At 36.8% G+C, this 21668-nt stretch overlaps 1 protein-coding gene across 3 annotated transcripts in view; it reads right to left on the minus strand.

The window, feature by feature from the left end:
* Positions 1-907: 907 nt before the first annotated feature.
* The window catches only part of RAD23B (RAD23 homolog B, nucleotide excision repair protein), a 47453-nt gene continuing 26692 nt past the window's right edge, over positions 908-21668 (minus strand). For all 3 annotated transcript variants that reach the window (XM_003810899.6, XM_063593937.1, XM_055117761.2), the window contains 6 exons: positions 19793-19848; positions 12651-12778; positions 9452-9587; positions 7549-7676; positions 6571-6741; positions 908-2256 (listed from right to left, as the gene is read on the minus strand). In XM_003810899.6, the coding sequence (XP_003810947.1) occupies positions 2143-2256; positions 6571-6741; positions 7549-7676; positions 9452-9587; positions 12651-12778; positions 19793-19848 (733 nt within the window). In that variant the 3' untranslated portion in view covers positions 908-2142. The remainder of the gene's footprint in view (positions 2257-6570; positions 6742-7548; positions 7677-9451; positions 9588-12650; positions 12779-19792; positions 19849-21668) is intronic.

Here is a 21668-nt window from a genome sequence, read left to right on the forward strand (position 1 = left end):
AGCTGTCTTCTGATAATTAATCCTAGTATATCCAGATTTGTTGTCCAAGGACACAAGCTCCATGCCACCTTCTGCTGTCACTTTCCAAGGAAGAGGCTGTTTTTTTTTTTGTTTCCAGTTTTCACTATGATCTGAGTAGACAGAGAATGTCATAAAATAAATGAGAGTATTCCATTATCCGATCAGAAATGCCACCTCTTTTCCCAACTCATTGCTCTGACTTGAAAGATGAACGTATATATGAATTCTCATTTTATTCTCCTGAGAAATTATGCATGATCCATTATAAAACATACAGGTAATACAAAGTCCAAAAGCCTGTCATGTTTATGGCAGTGGTGTGATCTCGGCTCACCGCAACCTTCACTTCCCGGGTTCAAGCAATTCTCATGCCTCAGCCTCCCAAGTAGCTGGGACCACAGGCATGCGCCACCATGCCTGGCTATTTTTTGTATTTTTAGTATAGACGGGGTTTCGCCATGACGGTCAGGCTGGTCTCAATCTCCTGGCCTCAAGTGATCTGCCCACCTCGGCCTCCCAAAGTGCTGGGATTATAGGCATGAGCCACCATACCCAGCCAGTTTCATTTATTTTCATAATAGGCTATGAGTACGTGATGTAAATGCTTAAAAGTCATCATCACCAAACTGTGCTAAAGATATTGAGAAATTATGCAGAGAAATCTGTGCAAATTCATCTTCTTAGTATCAGATGGTTAAAAAAAAAGGAAACAAAAAACAAAAGCAATCCAAATTATTTCTTTAAATACTCTTATTTATACTCAGGAAAACAGATTTGAAAAACTGAACAAGTAGACATCTGCCCCGTTTATGATTAAATAACAATGCCAATGAAGGAGATTCCACAGAAAAAACTGAGATGAAAAAATCCAAATAAAAGCCAACACTGCTATTAAGATTTTTCTTTTAATATGCCATGAGATATCTTGATTGTATATTTTCCAAAGTACTTTCCAGCCACATCTCCCAACCCTTCAAAAAGACTTTGCCAGTCTTTCCAATGCAATAAAAGATGCTGGATTATAGTTTTGTCTACCATTTCTTTTTGAAAGCAATATTATACTAATGACTTTAATGGTAATACACTCTTATCTAATAAAGAAACACATTTACAAATATCAGAAACCCAGTTTTGAAACATTTGCATTAATTTTGAACTGAATCAGCATTTTGTGGGTTTTTTAAAAGGCAGCAGTTTGACTCACGACTTGCTGATAAACACGTTTCTGCTGAGGGAAGGGGAAAAGACAGGGAGAGTGAATGCTGCATTTCTCCATTGGCCCCAAAAGTGCTAATTTCACAAAGGGATACATCAAAAGCAAACATGCAATGGTTGTTTTAAAAGTTTTACTGCAATATAACAATGAAGTAAACAGTAATTAGACACCTACCAATTTTTTCCCCAAAACAAAAAAAAATGTAAACAGGAAAATAACTCTGCCTATACTTGTACAGCTTCTCAAATCATGTTAGAAGGGTCTCACATTCAATGATCAAGAAATTTTAAAATAGCAGTAATTATTTTCATTTTAAGAAAAGGTTCCCTTTTCCCCTCCCACCCCAAGTATTTAACATGAAAGAATGGGCTTCCTTACATATTAATTTTATACTTATTTTTGAAGCAGCAACAATTAACCATCAATTTGGCATTTCTGTTTACAGTCGCTACAAAAATTTTTTAAATTTCACAAAGCCATTATCCAGTGTTGCCATGAAACAGAGACTGTAAATTCTAGGTAGCTAAGATTCTTTCTGAAACCAATGTTAAGTCAAAGAAATATAAAGCAGGGCATTACACTAAGTTTCTGGATCTAGTACACTAAAAAGAGTGAAACCTAGGAAAAGTTACCTACTGTTTTACAGAAGAAATAAAGACCTGCAAAAGCTGATTTTTGGTTGTATATATTTTACACACTGTGTGGAGTTGCGGCATCTGCTAATTGAAGCAGACATGCACTGTATTTATCCCTGCCCTGTATCCTAGATCCCTCCCTCCCCACCCCCAACAATCTACTACCTTATACCAAGTATTGTGGATATGAGCCCAAGTCATCCCAGACAATCCAGTGAACAAGTTAGTGTAATGCACTGGTGTGAAGTGTGAGATATAAAAAAGTCCCTTTCAATCTTCATCAAAGTTCTGCTGTAGAAGAAAATTGGCAGCCAAATTCTCATTCTTCTCACAAGCAAAATACGCTTGTATCACAAGTCCTTCAGGAAATCCTAATGCCTTTAACTGGAAGAAAAAGGAAAAAAATATAAATCCAACACACCAATTATGGCACATTTAATTTTATTTACATATTATAGATTCCAGCATAGCACTAAAGATAAATCATTACTCAAAAACATACTGCAACCCAAAAAAGCTCGAGAATTTTACATGAATTCATCTCTAACAATATGGATTTACTGCCCAACCCAAGGGATTAGATGGAATCTAGACCCTTTCCTTTACTAATCACCTAAAAAAGTCTTTGTTTCTAGTTAAAGCTTAATAGATACTATGCAAATACTCTTTGGCCTAATTAAAAATTAGCTGCTAACTGCTATGGTTTAAAAATAAATGACTCTACAGAAATATGTAAATCAAATGGCTTTTAGTATATTAAGAGTGAAGATAAGGATGAGAGTACCTGCAGTATAGTTTAACCACCTCACCTATTTGTAAATTAAAAGCAAACTATGTTTTATTTATTAATGTCAACTCATGTCTTTCATTTGGATCAAACATCACTCTCAATCTCCTTGCTTTATTCAACACTCCATACTAGAAAAACAGGTGACCAATTATTAGTAATACATGGTACATTTTGAAGATAGTGTTCTATTTTTATCTGCTTAACAGTTACAGCATTTTAAATGGTAATACCAGCTACTTAATTTCATTTTCCTAGTCTATTATATTAAAAATCACTTGTGACAATACTCACTCCTTTTAAAAGCCTTTAAAAACTCAGCCAAATGTCACCCTCCTCAATTGTCTCAATCACCTTGAGTTAGATCACAGGTCCCAAACCCCCAGACCGTGAACTGGCACCAGCCATTGGCCTGTTAGGAACTGGGCTGCCCAGGAGGAGGTGAGCAGTGGGCGAGCAAGGAACTGGGCCGCACGGGAGGAGGTGAGCAGTGGGCGAACAAGTGAAGCTTCATCTGTATTTACAGCCACTCCCCATCACTCGAATTACCACCTGAGCTCCGTCTCCTGTTGTATCAGTGGCGGCATTAGATTCTCATATGAGCATGAACCCTACTGTGAACTGTGCATGAGAGGGATCTAGGGTCTGTGCTCCGTATGATAGCCTAACAAATGCCTGATGATGTGAGATGGAACAGTTTCATCCCAAAACCACCGCCCCACCCCACTTCCTAACCTAACTAACGCCTGATGATCGGAGGTGGAACAGTTTCATCCCAAAATCACTGCGCCCACCCCACCTATGTTGGTAGAAAAAAAGGTCTTCTACGTAACTGGTCCCTGGTGCCAAAAAGGTTAAAGACTGCTGTGTCAGATTATATTCGGAAATAACCCTTAAAATTTGGGCAAAAATCCCAATTCATCACGAATAACTATTCATCTATGAAAGCAGAAGAAACTAAAAAATCAGTTTGTTATCTGGGTTTTATCCAGATTAAAGCTAGGATAGGTGAAGTAAAGGGTACAATCCAACTGCCTGCTTCTACAAAACACACAATTTAGATTCAAAGACACAAGCAGGTTGAAAGTAAAATGATAGAAAAAGGTATATACTATGCAAATGGTAACCAAAAAAGAGCTAGAATGGCTATATCAGAGGAAACAGATTTAAGATAAAAATTGTTACTATAGACAAAAGGCATTTTATGATAAAAAAGGATCAGGAAGACACAACAATTATATATAACAGAGCCACAAAATACATAAAATAAAAACTGAGAATTAAAGGTAGAAATTGGCAATTAACAATAATAGTTAGAGACATCTATAGCTCCACCTTCAATAATAGATAAAACAGCTAAGGAAGAAGACTTGACTACAAACTAGATCTATCAGATATTTATAGACCACTTAATAAGAACTACACTATATTCTTCTTCAGTATACATAGAACATTCTTCAGAAATACCATGTTAGGCCACAAAACGAACCTCAATAAGTTGAAAAGTATTGAAAGTATATTCTCTGATTATAATGGAATGAATTTAGAAATCGAAAGGAGAAAATGTGGGAAATTCATAAACTTGTGGAAATTAACACAATCCTAAATAACGAATGAATTAAATTAGAAACCAAATGGGAAATTAAAAAACATTTTGAGATGAAAGAAAGCAAAAATACAACATACTAAAACTTATGGGATGCTGCTATAGCATAAACGCAGAAGGAATATTATAGCTATAAACATCTATGCTAACAAAGATAGATAATAATTTAATCTTAAACTAAAACTAAACAAAGAACTAAACTAAACCTAACCTAAAAAAGGAAGAACAAACTAGAAGCAAGCAAGAGGGAAATAAACATTAGAGAGACTTAAAACAAAACAAAACAAAACAAAAGACTAGAAAAACAATAGGGAGAATCAACAAAACCCAAAGTTATTTTTGTCATTAACAACAACAACCACAAAATGAACAAAATTAAAATCTTTAGCTAAACTGAAGGGAAAAAACAAAAATATCTTAGGACTCAAATGACTGAAATCAGGAATAAATGCAGGAACATTATTATCAAAAGAGGAAATAAAATGATTATAAGGAAATATGTACAATTGCACGCCAACAAATTAGACAGCTTAGATAAAATAGACAAATTCCAAGTCAAAAACCACCAAAACTGACTCTAAAAGAAATAGAAAAGTTGGCCGGGTGCAGTGGCTCACGCCTGTAATCCCAGCACTTTAGGAGGCCGAGGCGGGTGGATCACGAAGTCATGAGATCGAGACCATCCTGGCTAACATGTTGAAACCCCGTCTCTACTAAAAAAATACAAAACAAAATTAGCCGGGCATGGTGGCAGATGCCTGTGGTCCCAGCTACTCGGGAGGCTGAGGCAGGAGAATGGTGTGAACCCAGGAGGTGGAGCTTGCAATAAGCGGAGATCACGCCACTGCAATCCAGCCTGGGCAACAAAGCGAGACTCTGTCTCAAAAAAAAAAAAAAAAAAAAAAAAAAAAAGAAATACAAAAGTTGAATAGACAAGTAACAAGAGACTGAATCAATAATCACAAAACTTCCCCCCAAAAAAAGCCCAGGCCCAGACTACTGGTGAATTCTATCAACTATTCAAAAAATTCACACCAATTCTTAATAAATACTTCCAGACAACAGGAGAGAATAATTCCCAACTCACTCTAAGAGGCCAGTATTACCCAGACACCAAATTCAGACAAAAACATCACAAAAAAACTACAGACCAATATGACTTATGAACAGATGCAAAAATCCTCAACAAAATACAAGCAGGCTAAATCCAGCAACGTATAAAAAAGATCATATGCTGTAACCAGTAAAATTTATCTCAGAAATGCAAGGTTGGTTCAACATACAAAATCAATCAATGTAATAAAGCATACTAAAGGACAAAAATCACATGATCATCTTAATAAAGAAAGAAAAAAAATTTGACAAAATCCAACACCTTTTCGTGATGAACAAACTAGTAACAGAAGAGAATTTCTTCAATCTGATAAAGGGCATCCACAAAAAACCTATAGATAATATCATACTTAGTGATGAAAGACTGAATGCTTTCCCTTAAGATCAAGAACCAGACAAGGATGTTGTTGGTTCTTGCTAGTCTAATAATATACTGGAGGCTCCAGATAGGGCAATTAAATAAGACAAAGAAATAAAAGGTATCTATATGGGAAAAGAAGTAAAACTGTCTCCATGTGCAGATGACATGACCTTGTATATGGAAAATCCTAATGAACACATGCACAAACTACTTAATGAATAAATTAACAGTTCAAGAAGGTTTTATGATAAAACATCAATATACACAATTAAATTGTATTTTTATATAGTTAGCAATGAACAGTCTGAAAATGAAATTAAGAGAAAAATCCATTTATAACAGCATCAAAAAGAATAAAAATACTTAGAAATAATTTTAACAAAAGTATTACACAACTTCTACACTGAAAACTACAGGACACTATTGAAAGAAATTATAGAAAAACCTTATTATTAATATGTGACTTCTGAGCATTTGAAATGGGGCTAGTGTGACTAAGGAATTTTTTTTTTTTTTTTTTTTGAGACAGAGTCTCACTCTGTTGCCCAGGCTGGAGTGCAGTGGCACAATCTCGGCTCACTGCAACCTCCACCTCCCAGGTCCAAGCAATTCTCCTGCCTCAGCCTCCCAAGTAGCTGAGATTACAGGTATGTGCCACCACGCCAGCTAATTTTTGTATTTTTAGTAGAGATGGGGTTTCACCACGTTGGCCAGGCTGGTCTTGAACTCCTGACCTCAGGTGATCCACCTGCCTTGGCCTCCCAAAGTGCTGGAATTACAGGCATGAGCCCAGTCAACAACTAATTTTTTTAAAGTTTTACTTAAACTCACCCTTTCTATAGCTTCTTTTTCCTGAGGCGTTACTTGAATGTAGTTCATATGACCACTTCCAGCTTCTGCAATTCCTCCACTGCCACCTCCACCTCCTCCTCCTTGACCACCAGCTTCTTGAACTGGTTCATTTAACATCTGAATAAAATGCTCCTGGTGTTGGCTAATTTGCTGTGGTGATATGAAGGACAGAGAAAAATAATACACTGATATTAAGTATCTGCAGGAACAGAGAAATTCTAAATATTACTAAGAGAAAAGGCTACACTTTTGCAAACGTAATTTAGTGATTGTGGATTATTCAGTCTTTGGAAGGATGTGATTTCTTATACAATAGTAAAGAAATTCAGTACTTTTGGGCAAAGTAACCAGTAAAGAAATTCAAATTCTTAAGTGCTCTGAGCCTCCTGTGCTTAAAAAAACAAAACAAACAAAAAAAAAACTACTGTGGGACTATAAGAATAGAACTTATTCTTAATACTTGCATATATTTTTTACCTTCCACACTAGTGGGCATTAAAATGCTGTATAAAATTCAAATACTTGGTGATCTGATCACTAAAGAAGCCCCACAGCTATTTTTTCTAAGAGTAAGTTGTTCCTGTTGCTTAAAAGTTCCTAAGAAAAAGGAACTGAGTAATAAGCTTGTGAAAAGTGATTTAAAGTTAGGCAGTTTCTCTGTTAAACAGCTTCCCAAATTCTTTAACATATTAATGTGTAGTGGGAATCTCCAAAAAGGAAATATAAAATGTTTCCCAAACTTATTACTATTTGGTCAACTTAATTTAACCCAACCTCCATATCCCAACTGTTTTTTTAGTACACCTATCTAGATTACAATATCTAAGTGTAGCTTGGAAGAAAACATTCACATTCTCAAATACAGAGTTGTATTTGAGGAGGGGAAGGACCGTTCATGGACTTTTTCAAATTGTGACACACTCTAAATCACTTGTGAAACTGACACTGATTAGTCACCTGAAGTAATTGAGGATTCTCTCGACCTATCTGCTGTAGTAACGCTGGAAGCAAGGAAGGATTCTGCTGAATAATTTGTCTCATCTGTTGAAACTGAGGCTGATTCCGTAAAAATTCAAGGGGATGTCCTAAAATACACATAAACATTTTTAAACAAAAGCAGTAAATACATACACAAACAGTGGTTAAACAATACATTTAGACAGCAAACACTATCAAGGAAAAAATGATTTGAGTTCTCAGATGTAATAAAATGAAGTAAATAATGATGAAATCTTCCAACTGTACCAACTTGCAAGTTTTATACGGCAAAAATTACTCCTATTAGTAAAGGCAGGGAGTGCAGAACGCTGATTGTAATATGAACCAAACTTTCCTATAATTGCCCTTGGCACTCAACGTTATAAAATAATACTAGAAACTTGTCTCCTGTGTGTGTTCTATCAAAATAAAAAGTACTAAAAGTTGTTCCTGTTGCTTAAAAGTTCCTAAGAAAAATATACACCACAACTAACAAAAACAAAAACTCACTTACTTTATAAACAATGAAGACCCCTAAAAGAACACAATCTGAGCTTGAATTCCTAGGAATTCAAGAAACCAAAGAAGAAAAAGATATTTAAAGTCTGAGGTCAGGTTTTGCAAATCAGGAGAAACTTTAATCCAAACTTACATTAAGGAAGACTTCCGGTTATTACCATTAATTTTCAAACATTTGTGAACTACAAGAACTCGGATAAATAAGCTGTATGGCAATCTAGTACTAATATATCTAAACTCTTCAGTCTAAAATCCATTCACAATAATAAATGTTAATAATGCCAAATAAAATATAAAATACAGAACTTCTGGCTTTTTCAGGGTGCTGGTACTTGTCTGGTTATGCTATAGGAAACCAAAAATCGTACATACAGGAATTGTTTTTGAGGTTACTAATGAATAAAAGAGAATTTTTAGATGTATGTTGTAATTTCCTATTCAGGAAGACAATCATTCCAATTGAAATGACCACAGCACATGGGTTTTTTGTTCTTCCATATATAATACTAGCTTTACAGGTGAAGGCAACGAGACTTAGAGACTATGTCACCTAATAAGTGCTGAAAGGAACAGGACCCCAAATCCAAAGCAGAGCTGTGGTCATCTCTTTCCACTCCCAAATGCTGAATCACAACGAACAAAGGGCCTGTCCTTGGGAGACTGTACACAAAGCACTGAGTGACCTTTGTCAACCAGAGGTGACTATCATTATCAGAGCTAGGAAATGCATGGAAGAATGGCCTTTTCAAGATCAACAGTTTAAATTACTTTATTAATATACAGAAGAACGAACGAAGGAGAACACTGCGTAATTCCTAAGCTGACCGCAGGTTCCAGGCTTTGCTCTGTAGTCAGACCTATAGCAATGTGTGGGGTATGGTCAGCACCCCAGTAAAGAGACTTCAATTCAAGCTTTGCTTTCTCCTCTAGATACAAGGTTTTAAACCTCTCACCGTTTCATTTCCTTGGCTGTATAATTACTAAAATCCTGCTGGCTTTGAAATTACATACACTTTGTAACATTTATGGAGACAGTAAGAGACAAAGTGAGCAAACCATTCTGAATGGCATCAGAAAGTAACACTAAATACAAACTGGAAAGCATCTTTTCCTTAAAACAAATAAAACAGAATATGCCCTTCGGCAAAACTGCAACACTGATGTTTAATATCAGCAAGGATACCTTTTACATCCACTTGGGAAAGTTTCTTTTGGGCCTTTCTCAAACATTAGTGAAGAGAGAACTTAACGAATTATTCGACTGCTCTGGGAAGGAACGTCATTTCTGAAGTATTTCAGATTAAATTATTTTACACTAAAAATTCAGGGCCATTCCCTCCCCATCCAGAAGATTCCGCTTTACCTCCAGAACTTGTTGTTGTAGTTGTTGCCGTCGTAGTTGCTGCAGCTGCAGCCACTGCTGAAGACTGAGGAGCCCCAGTACTAGCTGCTTGAGGGGGGTCAACCACAGCCTGACTTTCTCTATCTCCAGGGATTCCCTATAATAGAATTTCCAAGCTTTAAGATATCCCATCATGCAAAATTAAATATTATACAGAGTAAAAGATTTATAGTCTATTTAACATCTTGTTTGACTTTCAAAAGCATCAAACAGATGTCTGCTTCAATTAAAAGTAAAGGATTATTAAGCTGCATGGATTCAAATTAGATTAGAAATGACCTGGGTGCATTATAGAAAAACCCACATTGCTATAATAATGCAAAGCAGCACTGTCCAACAGAACTTACCATGATGATGGAAATATTCTCTGTGTTGTTCAATAAGACACCTACCAGGCACACGTAATTAGCATCAAATTTGAAAAATATTGATACATGTACCTTCTTAAAACTGAACACAACCAAAGGTTTTTGTGCTACCTATTAGTTCAGTTGACCTTTTTAACTTCTTAGAAATCTTTATCAGCTGTTACTCAGTGATAAAAAGGATTGAGTTTGCAACTCTAGCTTGAGATAATCCAAAAAAAGAGGTTTTGATGCACACTTGACAGTTCTGAAATGACTCCTGGGGGAAAAAATATCTAATGGATACAGACCAGGTACACAGTGGCCAGGCAGGAGGATCTCCCCTACTGATCCATGGTACTGAGAAAGTGTCACTCAGAAAGTATCTCATAAATTTGAGATACTTTTGAGTGAAGTGTTTCTTAAAGTGTCAAAGTATCTCATAAATGAGATACTTAAAGTATCTCAAAAAATGAGATAAAGTATCTCAAAAAATTTAATTTTTCAAAATTCATAAAATCGATATAAAAGAAATTGAAACCATTTAGTTTTTAGGTGATGCCTTTTGTAAGTTTATAGTACTTATCTTTTAAAGTTATTAAGAGCTTAAAACTGCATGCACTAAACTCTTTTGGGACACCTATTTTGATGCACATGATTGACAGACTTGTCATTTAAAATTTTTTAAAAGTCTTTATCAAGTTCTTATAGATTTTGAAGAGAATAAAGAACCAAATATTATAATTGAATAAGATGATAAATGCTTCCATTCCCTAATAAACCAGAAGCCAAAAGCAACAACATATAAAGGATGAAAAGTAACACAGCAGGAAAATGGCTGCATGGATTAGATGTCACTCCAGGCATTAAAACCAATGTTTTTGAATGAGTTAACCAAGGCAAACCCTTAACTCAGATGGGCAGTTATTTAAGTGCTAACAAACTACATACAAATTTAGGATCCAGAGTGTCCATCAAATTCTCTTTTATTAAACTAAAAAGTTAATCTTTATTGCTATAGATCGACCTCTATTCTCACACATTACACAGCCTCTTATATAAATGCTCAACATTTCTTCTTTCCATCCATTCACCTTAACCTATCTCTTAACTAGTAACAGTTAAAAGCAACTTTTCCCCTCCAGTCTATGAAACAAAGAGCAAATATATAAAAAACATTTCAGTTATAAATTGTTTTTGATGAACTCATGTATCATCTATTTATTTGCATTTGATGCTCTACAGCAGTTTTAGCATTTGGTAACAATGATTCTGTATTTTTATACCTCAAAACTCCACATCTATTAGATCAAAATAACTGATACTGTTAAACTTATACAGAATTCTAAATCAGGTGTAAATGAAAGCCACTCCATAAAAGCTAATACTTTTATACAATCTGTTTAGGGTACACACTCCTCACCAAACAAATTCACAACAATTATTAATTCCACAATTCCAAACAAACTGGATAAACTGCCAGCATTTAAAGACACTACTCAAGAAGACAATGAAAAAGTGAATTTAAAAAGATAAAATAATATGCTAAGAAAAAGGTTTTGTGAACTTCACATGCAAAGGCATGGGCAAATAAATGGTGGAGGCAGAGTACAGTTATGAGGCTTATAACTGACTCTTCTGAAACTAGCTAGCTACCTGAAAGGAGTTTTTAACAGAAGTACAACCTAGACACAAAGGAATGGGTTAAACTGTGGATGTAATTCCCAAAAGGGTTAGAATCAGGCAACTTTAAGATTATATTTAGGGCAATTCAGACTTTGATAATACTCCAAAACACCAGACAATTATAGAAGTCTGAGATTTTAAAAAAGTTAATTCAATTACTTTAGCCTGTGTCACATCTGTAAAACTAGCAGACTTTCATCTTAATACCAAGGGTTTCAGTTGATGTCCACAACAACCTATTTCTCAAAAACTCCCATTACCAGTAAAAAAAAAGAATACTTTATTCAAAAAGTCCCTCAACTCCTACCGACTATAAAAACAAATTCAAATGCCAACGGAACCAGGTAGTAACATCATTCATTAAATGCATGATGTTACATTGGTAACAGAGTGAATCAGAGGATAATGAATTAGATTCCACGATCTAAAATATTTTCCTTAATCCCTTGCAAAAATCTGGGATTAAAGTTGTCCAGTTAAACCAGAAATCTGTACTTTTATGTGAAATTTCCCAGTTTTTAAAAAGCTGGCAACTTATTACAGAAATATACACAGTATAAGCAAAAGAATTTGGCCCGGATTCTCAAGCTTGAAATTTTGGCCGGGCACGGTGGCTCACGCCTGTAATCCCAGCACTTTGGGAGGCTGAGGCGGGCGGATCACGAGGTCAGGAGATCAAGACCATCCTGGCTAACATGGTGAAATCCCATCTTACTAAAAATACAAAAAAATTAGCCAAGCATGGTGGCAGGCGCCTGTGGTCCCAGCTACTTGGGAGGCTGAGGCAGGAGAAAGGCGTGAACCTGGGAGGTGGAGCTTGTGGTGAGCAGAGATCATGCCACTACACTCCAGTCTGGGCGACAGAGCGAGACTCCGTCTCAAAAAAAAAGAAATTTTTGTTCTGAATAATTCACGCATAGTGGCACCTAAAAAGCTACTACAATGTTGGACCATTAGATTAAAAAAGGTTACATTTTATTAACACAAAATACAAACATACTAGAAAAAAAAAGCATTATGTATATCATCTAGCATATATCAGTGACAAGTGAACTGGTCCTTTAAAATCTGTTTCTTTGAGATTTTAATCTTAAACAACAGAATGGAGTAAAGTAAAACATATTTCTCACCATTAAAAGATACTCCACTGCTCTGTCAGGGTTGTTGAAACTGGCTCTCAGGGCTGCAATTACTTGCTCTCGTTCATAGCCCATTGACATGATCTCAGTTACCATATTCTCGTAAGACTGACCTGTCACTAAAAAGGGAGGGGGGAGGGGAAAGAAAAGGAACATTTAATAAATAAGCATTCTCTATACATTTATTGATTCATGTATACAACATTTCAGGCACTACTATGCTAGGAATACAAAGATGAGTAACAGTATAAATTAAAAAATATATGTAGTAGGTAATGGTCCCCCAAAGATGCCCTCTGGTTTGATCCCTGGAACCTATAAATAGGTTACAAGGCAAAGGGAAATTGCGGTTATAGATAAAATTAAGGTTGCTAATCAGCTGACTTTAAGACAGAGACCTCATTCTGGATTATCCAGGTGGGTCCAGTGTAATGACATGAATCCTTAATAGTAGTAGGAGGAGGCAGATGAGAGGGTCAGAGGAACAGGTGTGAGGAGGAGGAGACAAAACCAGGATGAGAGATGTTATGCTGTTGCCTTTGAAGATGCAGAAAGGGGCTACCAGCCAAGGTATGTGAACAGTCTCTAGAAGCTGGACAGGATCAGGAAAAAAATTCTTCCCCGGAGTCTCCAAAAAGGAATGCCGGCTCCCTGACTTTAGTACAGTGAGCCCTGTGTCACACTTCTAACCTACAGTACTAGAAGACAGTTAATCTGTGTTGTTCTACACCAATAAGTTTGTGGTAACTTACTACAGTAGCAACAGGAAACTCATATAATATGTTTCAGAGTACAATAGAAAAATGAGGTATGAAGGTAAGGGAGAATTAGCAGGAGGTCAGGGAAGGCAACTGGTAAGAAGAGACACCGAATTCTGAAAACATGCTGGGGAAGGGATGGTATTTCGAACCATCAACTCCGATGGAACAAGTTCACAGTTTCCCTTTGATACCTTATATAACTGAAACGGGGGAAAGAGAGGTTAGGAGCTAGAAAGTTAAAATCTTGTACACTATACAAAGTTGGTAAAATGCCCAAAGCGCTAATATTCCAAGTCACTTCTTACAGACTCCTATGCTCCCTCCTCTCAACACAGACAACACTCTGAATAAATGAAACCTATTTTCCTCATAAACTTACCTCACTTAAAACTATCCTTTCTTCCGCTTGTGTTCTGGGGACCATTACCTTTATTGTTGCCTCACACTCAAACCAAACTGGATTTGGTTATCCTCCCTCTTCTCCACCAACATCTTTCCCCCTCTGTGTAATTATCCTGGGTCAGTAGTTAACTATGTCCTATACTTCACTCTAAAACAAAAACACACCTCCCACCTTTGACTTCATCCTAATTCCTCTTTGAGGAACCATCTGCTGTCTTCTCATCACAGCCATAGCTACTGAACATGTGTCCATTTTCTCACATTCCACTCATTCCTCAACTAATTGCAATTCAGATTTCCCTCTCAAATGTGTCCCACCATTGTCTGTCTGCTCTCTTTAAACAAATGGCACCTCTGTTTACCTAAGCACTTGGACAAAAACCCTGGTGATTTCAGTTCCTTTTCCTCTTCCTTCCACACCTCACTTACCAGCATACCTGGTAGGTTCTATCTCTAAATTACACCCCAAACCCATCTCTTCATTCTCTAGTGTCATCACTGAAGACAAGCCCACAACAGTCTCTAGATGGGATTACACCCTGTTTCCAACTTGTCTCCATATCTATAATCTATTCTTCAGCCAGTTGCAAAAGTCAATTAAACACACACACACACACAGACACACACACGCGCGCGCGTGCGCGCAAAACCCCTCATTTTATTTCTGGCTCCCAGCCCTCAACAATCCTCCACCCAACACACTCATCTTCCTGGTGTTACTTCAGCAGGCCACACCTTTTCCTGCCCCAGGGCCTTTACACAACACCAGCCATCTTAGATGGCCAGTTCCTTCAACATGCTTCAGTTCCATATTTAAAAGGCATTGCCTAGTCATCCTAGGTAGCCTTCTGTTTTTTCTTTAGGGAAGCCCTTTGTGTTAATATCACTTATCTTTTTTTTTTTTTAATGTTTCATTATTTTTTTCTTGCCCCAACTGAATGCAAGTTTGACTGTGCAGGAAACCATGTCATTCTGCATGTTTCCCTGATACACAGCTGACACCGAGTATCTGTTGAATAATTTTTTTCTGCAGAATTTTCAAAAATAAAGGTGTTTAATAGCTAAAAACCCCCAAATATCACAAACAGATTAAGCATTTGATATCTTGCTTAAAATAATGACTTTCCTTTTCCCATCCCATAAAACAATAAATTTTAATTATTTTCTTATCTACTGATATAATTCGAGCACAAAGCAACTCAAGTAGCAATACATGTTCAGTAACCTAATTCCCAGATACAGAAATCAGTATCAATACAAACGAAATTACGAGCTACAAAAAATCAGAACTGTACTATTTTAACATGGTGTTTCTCATTTAGTTCTCTCTCACTACTTCATAAGAAAGGTTTAATTTCAACTCCTTTAAAAGATGAGGAGGGTACAGCTTGGAGAGATTAATAATTTGGTAAAGACTAGGTGTGGTGGCTCACGCCTGTAATCCCAGCACTTGGGAGGCCGAGGCGGGCAGATCATGAGATCAGGAGATCGAGACCATCCTGGCCAACATGGTGAAACCCCGCCTCTACTAAAAATACAAAAAAAATTAGCTGGGCATGGTGGCACGCGCCTGTAGTCCCACCTATTCAGGAGGCTGAGGCAGGAGAATTGCTTGAACCCCGGAGGTGGAGATTGCAGTCAGCCAAGATCACGCCACTGTACTCCAGTCTGGCGACAGAGCAAGACTGTCTCCAAAAAAAAAAAAAAATTCGTAAAAGTATTAAGTCATGGTGCAGAGATACAAACACAGGCTGACAGTCAAGAGTCTCCACACCTAATCATTACACTATGACTCCTAAAATCATGTTTCCTAGTTAAATTATACAATCTCAAAAAAATACCCATAAGCAATGTGATACTTTTTAGATCTTAAAAGTCCAAAGGCAAATGACTTGTAAAAAGAACTAGAGAGGCCAGCACAGTGGCTCGTACCTGTAATCCCAGCACTCTGGGAGGCCGAGGCAGGCGGATCAACTAAGATCAGGAGTTCGAGACCAGCCTGGCCAACGTGGTGAAACCCCGTAACTACTAAAAATACAAAAATTATCTGGGCATGGTGGCAGGTGCCTGTAATCCCAGCTACTTGGAAGGCTGAGGCAGGAGAATTTCTTGAACCTAAGAGGCGGAGGTTGCAGTGAGCTGAGACTGTGCCACTGCACTCCAGCCTGGGTGACAAAGAGAGAGAGTCTCAAAAACAAAACAAAAAAAACAAAAACGAGAGAGATTGGCCAAGAAACAGAGTAATGAGGCAAAAGAGGTGGTGATGAAGAACCTTATATATGTCATTCAGAATAAGCTTTGATCAATATTGCCTGACTTCAAATAATACTACCAGGCTATTGTAACCAAAACAGCATGGTACTGGTATAAAAACAGACACATCAATCAATGGAACAGAATAGAAAACCCAGAAATAAAGCTGCATACCTACAACCAAAATGATCTTCAACAAAGTCAACAAAAACATACACCGGGGAAAGGACACCCTATTCAACAAATGGTGCTGGGAAATTGGATAGCCATATTTAGAAGAACGAAACTAGACCCAGACTTCTCATCAAACACAAAAGTCAACTCAAAACAGATTAAAGCCTAAATATTAAGACCTGAAACTACAAAAAAACCTAGAAGAAAACCTAGAAAAACTCTTCTGGACACTGGCTTAGGCAATCTAACAAAGTGCTATTATCCAGAACTTTAAAACATCAAGAAAAAAACAAATAACCCCATTAAAAAGTGGGCAAAAAACATGACTGGCAAAAAACATTCTTCAAAAGAAGACAGACAAGTGGCCAACAAACATGAAAAAATGCTCAACATCACCAATCATCAGAGAAATGCAAATTAAAACCACAATGAGATGCCCCATCTTATACCAGATGTTGGGCAAGGATGTGGAGAAAATAGAATGCTTATATACTGCTGGCGGAAATGTCCATTAGTACATCCTTTATGGAAAACAGTACGGAAATTTCTGAAAGAACTTAAAAACAGAACTATCATTTAATCCAGAAATCCCACTACTATGTATATATACCCAAAGGGAAATAAATCATTATATCAAAAAGATACCTGCACTTGTATGTTAATCACAACATTATTCACAATAGTAAAGATATGGAATCATCAATGGAGGATGAGATAAAGAAAATGTGGTGTGTGTGTGTAATAATACTCACCCATCAAAAAGAATAAAACCATGTCTTTTTTACAGCAACATGGATAGAACTACAGAGGCCACTATCCTAAATGAAATAACTCAGTAACAGTCAAATACCCCATGTCCTCACAAGTGGGAGCTGAACAATAGGCACACATCATATAGAGTGGAATAATAGACACTGGAAACTACAAAAAAGGTGGGGAGTGGAGTGTGGGTTCAAAAATTTCCTGTTTGGTACAATGTTCATTATTCAGGTGATGGCTACACTAAAAGCCCAAACTTCACCACCACATAATATATGCATCTAAGAAATCTGCACTTGTACTCCCTATATACAAATTTTAAAAATTAAAAAGAATAAGCTTTGGACTTATCTTCTAGGTCATGAGGAACTATTAAAAGAATTAACAAAGACCCCATTAGAGTTGCTTTCCACTCTGGTAAGGAAGAGGTAGACCAGGTGGATAAGGATAATGCAAGAGTACAAGTGAAATAAGGACCTGAACTAAGGCAGCTAAATGACAGTGAAAACAAATATTCCAGAGACTTTAAGAAACAGAGTCATTAGTAACTGTGGAATGAGGGGAAGAAAGGGAAGGAGGAAGGAAGGAGAAAGGAAGGAGGAAGGAAGGAGAAAGGAAAGGAGAAAGGAGAGAGGACAGAGGAGAGAGGAGAAAGGAAAAGAAAAGAAACAGACTCACTGGGCCAAAAAAGGCAGAGGGTGGATGAATGAATGATGGTACAAGTAAGAAGTGAACAAGAAAAGAATCAGACTGGGGAATAAAAAATGAGTCAGTTTGAAACCTGAAGTCATGGAGGTTCTAAAGTTTTCTAGTTGACAATGTGAAGATACGAGTTTGGGAGTTCAGAGGGAGATCTGTACTGCAGCTGTAATTTGGGGAATCTATATAGTATATGGATGGTTTGGGTCATTCCCATAATTTAAACTTTGAACTATGACCTAGAATGGAACCATAGAAAACTCATACATTTAATAGTCAGGTAAAATAAAACGAATTAACTGGCCGGGCACTGTGGCTCACGCCTGTAACCCCAGCACTTCGGAGGCCAAGGCGGGCAGATCACAAGGTCAGGAGATTGAGACCATCCTGGCTAGCAGGGTGAAACCCCATCTCTACTAAAAATACACAAAATTAGTCGGGCGTGGTGGCACGTGCCTGTAATCCCAGCTACTCAGGAGGCTGAGGCGGGAGAATAGCTTAAACCTGGGAGGTGGAGGTTGCAGTGAGCTGAGATCATGCCACTGCACTCCAGCCTGGGCGACAGAGTGAGACTACGAAAGGAAAAGGAAAGGAAGAAAGAAAAGAGAAAAGAAAATAAAGGAAAAAAGAAAAGAATTAACTAGAAAGCTTGAGAAGGAAGAGCCTGAGGTATGGATCAGGAAAAGAGTGGTGTCACAGCAGCCAAAGAAGGAAAGTTTAAAGAAGCAAGGTTAATTTGTACAGCAACAAGATAAATCAGAAAAATAAAATAAAATAAAAAAGCAGGGAATCAACATAGAGACTTGGGTAAATTAAAGATGAAAATGTAGAGGGATCCCGAGACCACAAAGCTGAGAATGGGAAGACATCGTCACAGAGGCTTGAGTAGCAGCAGCTACAGCATGGCCTCCCAGGCTCCCAGGAACTCAGGAGCATCAATGCATTCCAGCTGCAGCAGCAGTGACCACAGCCAGAGCCTTCAACACCATCAGGGGCAAGTGCCAGCTGGCTCCAGCCGGAGCCGAGGCCACAGACAGTTTACTGCCTCTCTGGGTAATCCTATTTTCCAGCCCTTCCAATTCCTAACAATTTCCTAAGATAAGCCTTTCCCTCTTTGAAACAGAGTGGTTTCTGTTTTCCTGGCTAGAGACTAACTCACACTGTATTTGATAGCAGAGTGGTTTTAGGACACTGCTCCTCAAAGATGAAAATCTGGGGTTGTCACACCCAGGCGATCTTAGATAATTTAAACTACTGTTTTGCCACTAAATGTACATGCCATTTTCCACAGCAACGAGGGCATCATGGAGTTCCAGTCCAACTAGCTCAGAGAACCAACTCAGATGCTAGGAGGTGGTACTGCTGCTGGAACCCTGCTGCTGTAGAAGCTAAGCAGGAATCCAGAAGCCTGTACTGCACCAAAGCTGCTGTTTCTACCTATTCCTCGCTTTCTCCCTCCCTGCCATTTAAGAGTAACAAACTAGGAATGGAGTTGCCAGCCAATAAACCAGTAATTAGCAGGAACTGTATCAGAGATGCTACAATGGGAGAAAAAAAATGCTGCTTCATTTTGACAGATTGGGGTGATGGGAGATGGAAAGGCATTATTCAGCAGGTAAAATTAAAAGTTGGGATAAAAAGGCATTTTTGCTGCAAGCCAATGCAAGCAACAAGATGTAGATGGGAATGTATAGTGCCATCAAGTTGAATTAAGTCTAATGGTGAATACACGTGAAGTGTGAGGCAGATCTAGAAAAATTTCATACCCATTTCAAAGACCCTTTGTAATAAATCCATACACAGATCAACCGTGTTAGGATCACATTTAAAATTCACATCCGGAAAATGGAAATTTATTTGCTTTAACCAAGTATGCTCAACTCAGAGCAAGTTTTAAAGAACTCAATACATAAACATTAGAAGTCTTTAGTAACACTATTAATTGAATAATTACCTAAATCAATCATCTTACAGCTTGATTATAAACCACCATGCAAATTATTAACACTTTTATCATGATCTAGAAAAGTGAAACCTCTTTCCCATCTCTTTATAGGTTATTTATAAGGAAAAGTAGATACTTACCAAGTGCACTCGTTGCATCTTCAAAAAGGTTTGACCGAGAAGAATCACCCGATGTACTATAAAAGGATTTTAGAAAAATCACATTTTAAAAAGTATATAAAATTTAATTTACATTAGTTTTAGTAACTATCCAATTGGTAAACAGATTCTTTGATTTTAATTAAATATAAAAGTCTGACTACAGTATTTAAACTGTCTCTTCTAGATTAAATCCAAAAGCTTTATCTACAACATTTGTGGTTTGGGAAAAATTTTCAATCTTGGTACTCCTTCTATTCTGAGACTCCATCACTTTAAATATCAAAATATATAAAATAATATCCTAACAGCTATCTATTGAATACAAAAAAGATAATGCACAATTATTTACCTGAAATAATTTACACGAGAAGTTAAATAATTTATAAATCAAGTCACACCAGAAGAAATATCAAAAGCAGTATACAAAATAGCACATGGAGAAACCAAATTAGGCTATAAAGTCTTTACATAATGAGGTCTTATAGGTAAGTTCTGAATGAGGACACTGAAAGAAGATATTCAAATAAAGAAATATAGCATATGCAAAAAAGGTAGATATGGGTTAAATCCAAGTTTGAATGTAATGAAAATCAGTTTAAAGAGATTAAGTTTCTGTTGGGAAACTACAGAGAAGTCTGCAATAAAAGACAGAAAATTATGACAGACCAAGAGCAAGCCAAAGAAATATAAACTTAAGTTTACAACAGTGGTAAAGGTAGTAGTTAGAAGTTTAAATTAAAGCAGACACACATACACACTTAGACCTGTATCTCAGTTAAAAACAACACACACATTATATTTCAGTTCTGAGAAAGCCCTTGGTAGTATATAATAAGAGCAGAAAACTCAAGTTTGGATTCATAAATTACTTAACCTTTCTAAGCCTGTTTCTTCATCAGTACAATGTCAACGACCGTATCATATACTCCAAAGTGTTGTGGGTAGGGCTACACTAGTACAGTGCTTAGCAAAGTGTCTGGCATCGTAACACCCAATATGAATATTATGATTAATATAATCCTTTGGTATAATTTAAGTTCTTCATTAAATATACTGTAAAACTAATACAGAGAAAATAAAATTTCAAAACGCACAATATATAAAAACTAAATTTTTCCTACCCCTAACCCAGAGACAACCACTATGACACCAATTTCTATTTAAAAGAATAACAACTTGTGTCTTGCTTTGGTGTTTTTTTCTTTCTTTTTTTTTTTTTTAGCTTTTGTGTTTTTTTAACTTAATCATTCTATGTCGGCACAATCAAATCTACTTCAATTTCTTCCCAAAGGTGCACAGTATTCCATTTAAAAGACCAAATCAAGCTCTTATTAAGCAATGTGTAGTTTTGTTTCCTGCATTTAAATTCTTTCTGTAGTCAAATTTATCAATCTTTCCTGTTATAATTTTTTTTTTTTTGGTTGTCTTGCTTAGGAATGACTTCTCACAGTGAAGACTATTCTTTTGTTTCCTTGTTCTCCATTAGCTTATGGCTTTGCTTTTACATTAAATCCGTATCCATCTATAATTTACTTTTGCAGGTGTACAGTATGAGGGGTCATTCTTTTTTCATTCCAGATGGTGAGATCTCAATAGCATTTTCCCCACATTGTTCTGAAACTGTACCTTTATATTAAGTTCCTGTATCTATCTGGGTCTATTTCGAAGCTATTGTTGATTTCGCTGACCAATCTTTCTAATATGAGCCATTCCAAACTGTTTTAATCATTACCGTATAATACATTTTAAAATCCGGTAAGACACATCTCCCTTAGAATAATTTACACTATTATCACACATTTTTTTTTTTTTTTTTGAGATGGAGTCTCACTCTGTTGCCCAGGCTGGAGTGCAG

This window comes from Pan paniscus, chromosome 11, assembly GCF_029289425.2.
Source record: "Pan paniscus chromosome 11, NHGRI_mPanPan1-v2.0_pri, whole genome shotgun sequence".
Classification (NCBI taxonomy): Eukaryota; Metazoa; Chordata; class Mammalia; order Primates; family Hominidae; genus Pan; species Pan paniscus.